The sequence below is a fragment of the Carlito syrichta genome, unplaced genomic scaffold, assembly GCF_000164805.1.
Source record: "Carlito syrichta isolate Samal-C Ts95f unplaced genomic scaffold, Tarsius_syrichta-2.0.1 Scaffold266661, whole genome shotgun sequence".
Taxonomy (NCBI): Eukaryota; Metazoa; Chordata; class Mammalia; order Primates; family Tarsiidae; genus Carlito; species Carlito syrichta.
This window is the reverse complement of record NW_007210757.1, coordinates 10,584-14,397: the sequence shown is the minus strand read 5'-3', so window position 1 is coordinate 14,397 and position 3,814 is coordinate 10,584. Positions and strand designations below refer to the sequence as shown.

Genomic DNA, 3,814 nt, shown 5'->3' with positions numbered 1-3,814 from the left:
CCTATGTGGAAGGAAAAACCCTAACCCATATATGTAAAATGAGCAAGTTAGTTACATGAAGTACCTGGGTTTGTGAAGTAGCCTGAATCTGGCAATTAAGGATTACAGGAGAGTAAGTAGAGCCAGGAAACGGTGGTCAGAGGATATAATGAAAGAAATGTACTTCGAGGAAATGCTACAACCTTATTGGAAGCAAGAGTTTCTCTAGTATGTTTTAGAAGGACAACCCAAGGTTTGCTAAAATGTACAAAACAGAAACAACAGGCTCTCTCTGTATGAAATATGGAAACATCATTTGCACCTATTGGAGATATTCATTTCTTTAGACATAGCAAAATAGGCTGGGCATGGTGGCTCACATCTGTAATCCCAGCACTTTGGAAGGCTGAGGCGGGAGGATTGCTTGAACCTAGGAGTTTGAGACCAGCCTAGGCAATAACATGAGACCTTGTGTCTATGATAAAAATTTAAAAAAGAAAAATTAGCCGAGCATGGTGGCACGTGCCTGTAGTCCCATCTACTTGGGAGGCTGAGGCGGAAGGTTCCTTTGAGTCCAGTTGAGACTGGTGAGCTGTGATCGTGCCACTGCACTCCAACCTGGGTGACAGACCCTGATGCAAAACAAAACAAAACAGAAACAAGCAAAGCATGTGCCATGACATGCTATCTGAGACAACCTTCCTCCATACGTTATAGGAATCCTACCCCTATAGTCTCACAGTGGGAAACTTTTATGCTTTTGACCCAGTGCCAAAACGTGTGAGCAGTGACCTAAATTCATTAGATATGTTTGCATCCCAACTTCTTCAAAATCATTAATTTCATTTTATTTATCTCCCTCAGAAATGAACACACCTGTGAACGCTAGATGCTTGTGAGGGCCCCGTCACCTCCAGGCATTGGAAAGACACAGAGTGGTGGCCTCTGAGGACCAGTTCCTTCCTCTTCACCTTGACTTCCGCCTTGCCCTTTCTACTCATAACCCACCATGGAGACGCTGTCCCAGGACTCTCTGCTGGAATGTCAGATCTGTTTCAATTACTACAGCCCCCGGCGAAGGCCTAAGCTGCTGGATTGCAAGCACACCTGCTGTTCCGTGTGCCTCCAGCAGATGAGGACGAGCCAGAAGGACGTGAGGTGCCCCTGGTGCCGTGGCATCACCAAGCTGCCCCCGGGCTTCTCCGTGTCGCAGCTCCCCGACGACCCCGAGGTCCTGGCTGTCATCGCCATTCCGCACACCTCCGAGCACACCCCGGTCTTCATCAAACTTCCCAGCAACGGGTGCTACATGCTGCCCCTGCCCATCTCTAAGGAGCGTGCGCTGCTGCCTGGCGACATGGGTTGCCGCCTGCTGCCCGGGAGCCAACAGAAGTCTGTCACCGTGGTGACCATCCCCGCCGAACAGCAGCCCCTGCAGGGCGGGGCACCCCAGGAGGCAGTGGAAGAGGAGCAGGACAGGCGGGGCGTGGTGAAAAGCTCCACCTGGTCGGGGGTGTGCACTGTCATCTTGGTGGCCTGCGTCTTGGTCTTCCTTCTCGGCATCGTGCTCCACAATATGTCTTGCATTTCTAAGCGCTTCACGGTGATATCCTGTGGCTGAAAGGGGCTGCGGAAGTCTCTTGTGGGTGCCAACTTAGGGGTTGAGCAGGTTGGTGACGGGATCCCGGTGAGAAGATGGGGGGGGTGACACTGACCGTTGGGTGCTGAGCGCTGGCCTCTGGATTGCCACTTGATTCACCCCCAAGACAGACACAAAGGGCAGGAGGTGAGGTCTCAACGGGATGCCAGGTGAATTGTCCTGAGTGTTGGTGGCAACAGCTTTGGAGATGATTGCATGCATCCTCATAATCATGTACTAAATGGACTGTAATTTATGATTTTTTTCAAAATCATATTATGAGATAGACATATTCTACTTAGACGTTAAACTGTACAAGTGTGTACAATGTGATCTTCTCTAAATGCGGTAGATTTAAACAAAGATGCTATGTATGCAAGTAGAATTAAACCTGCGAATCCGTGTAAAAATTCAATGAAGACATGCAGTGCTTGTTTTTTCCTTTCTTTCTTTCTTTCTCTCTTTTTTAAAAAATAAAACCCAGTCTTCATTTAATTGCTAGAGCTTTTTATACATTTTGAATGGCACCCAAATCAAAATAATTTAAAACGGACAGTTTTTTGGTTTTTTTTTTTTTTTTTTTGGAGAAAATATCTGAACAAGTGTCTCTAATGTGTTGTGTTTGGCCATGTACTTTCATTTTATTCACTTGTAATTAGAACTTGCTACGTGTTTATTAAACTGAAAGCCCAACAGGGAGCAATAAACCAAGAAATAATGAGAAATGCCTACTCCCACAGGAAACCTGTATGCCAATTTTTCTCAAGCCATCTCACAAAATAAGAATTTAAAATGTAAATATTGTGTATTTGTGTGTGTGCGTGCGTGTGTGCGTGTCTAATTTGATTTACCTCAGGTGTTTGAGTCTTTTCAGAAGAATCCTGGGATTAAGACTTCGTGGGCATGAATGAGTCAAGTATCTAAAGCAGTGGCCACTTCACGGACACCGGGACCCAGTGAAGGGTCTCTCACACATCGCCTGCAACACTAGCTCCTCGTCTGTGTATTTAAGTCTTATGTTTTGTAAGATACAAATGAATAGTAGCGGAAGAGTCTGTCTTTTCTCCCAGTTTTGAAGTATTGTAATGGTCGTGATTGTTATTAACTGATGGCAAACCGGGGAGGGCATTTGAATAGATGGTCTGTGATTATTTCTCGAAAGATGCTGTTCTGTGATGCTGTTCTGTGAGGGTTAAACCAGTTAGGATTCCAGTTTCCTCTTGTTGATATCAGCCAGAAAATCTCTTGTATTTCAAAATATGTTTTATTGAGAAAAGTGGCAAGATAGACTAACAACTCATATTCTCAGTGCAAGTGGAACAGTTCCTCATCAACTGTCAAATATTTTTAAATGTGTAGCAGTCCATAGATGCTCATGAAGAAACATGTGCTAGTATTAAGTGATAAATTTCTGTGCCTGGGTATTCAGAAATAGCTGTGAGCTTTAAAGTTCTCATCTAATTTCTTTTGTGCAATTCATGAAGCAACTCATATGTGACAAGGACGCCACTCATAAATATACCTTTTTATGTTCCACTGAATTCCTGAAAATGGCGGGGAGGGTTGGGGAAAGAGAAGAAAGACAAGTAGTGACTAGTTCCAAAAAACAAAACTAGAAAATAGCCCTCTGAGATTGAGACAGTTTAGTTTATTTATACGCTGTTATCTTCAAGCAGTACAAAATATGTATATGAAGGTGGTGCAATTAATGTGAAATAAAACAAAAATATAAGACTAGAATACAAAGCTAAAACTGTTAATTGGCATGAGAATTCAATATAAAATTATGAGCTCTGGTTTTTCAAATTTGCCGTAAGACCTTTAGGAAATGTATTTGAAAGCTCAAACTAGAAATTAGGTTAAACTACCATTTTATTGTGTAAGCTATTGGGCATTATACAACAAATAATCTAGGATTTATTTGGTATTAATAATTTAGGTATCATATTAGCTGAATACTATCCTCTATTATGTAACATAATATACTGTTGGGTTAGTATCAATTTCTCAAACTCTCCCAGGCTGCTGTAATGCATGTCTGACCTAATTTCTATTTCTTTTGGAGAAAAAACAAAAATCAAACAACAAAAACCACAGAAATGTTGCATTATGAAGGCTACATTTCAAATGGACTTTATACCCTTGCAATTTTAAGCTATGCCATATTCAAATTAATTTTGTGAGTGATATCTGCAT

The 3,814-nt window shown here is 42.4% G+C and overlaps 1 protein-coding gene across 1 annotated transcript; it reads left to right on the top strand.

Annotated features, from left to right (window-relative positions):
• The first annotated feature begins 846 nt into the window (after positions 1–846).
• RNF152 (ring finger protein 152) lies at positions 847–2,408 on the top strand. The gene has a single exon (XM_008052214.1). It carries the CDS (start codon positions 989–991, stop codon positions 1,598–1,600), a length of 612 nt encoding a protein of 203 aa, XP_008050405.1. The 5' UTR covers positions 847–988; the 3' UTR covers positions 1,601–2,408.
• Positions 2,409–3,814: the final 1,406 nt, after the last annotated feature.

Bases quoted from the DNA above. Each gene is read 5' to 3' on its own strand.
- RNF152 (XM_008052214.1), top strand. From the start codon at position 989: ATGGAGACGCTGTCCCAGGACTCTCTGCTGGAATGTCAGATCTGTTTC.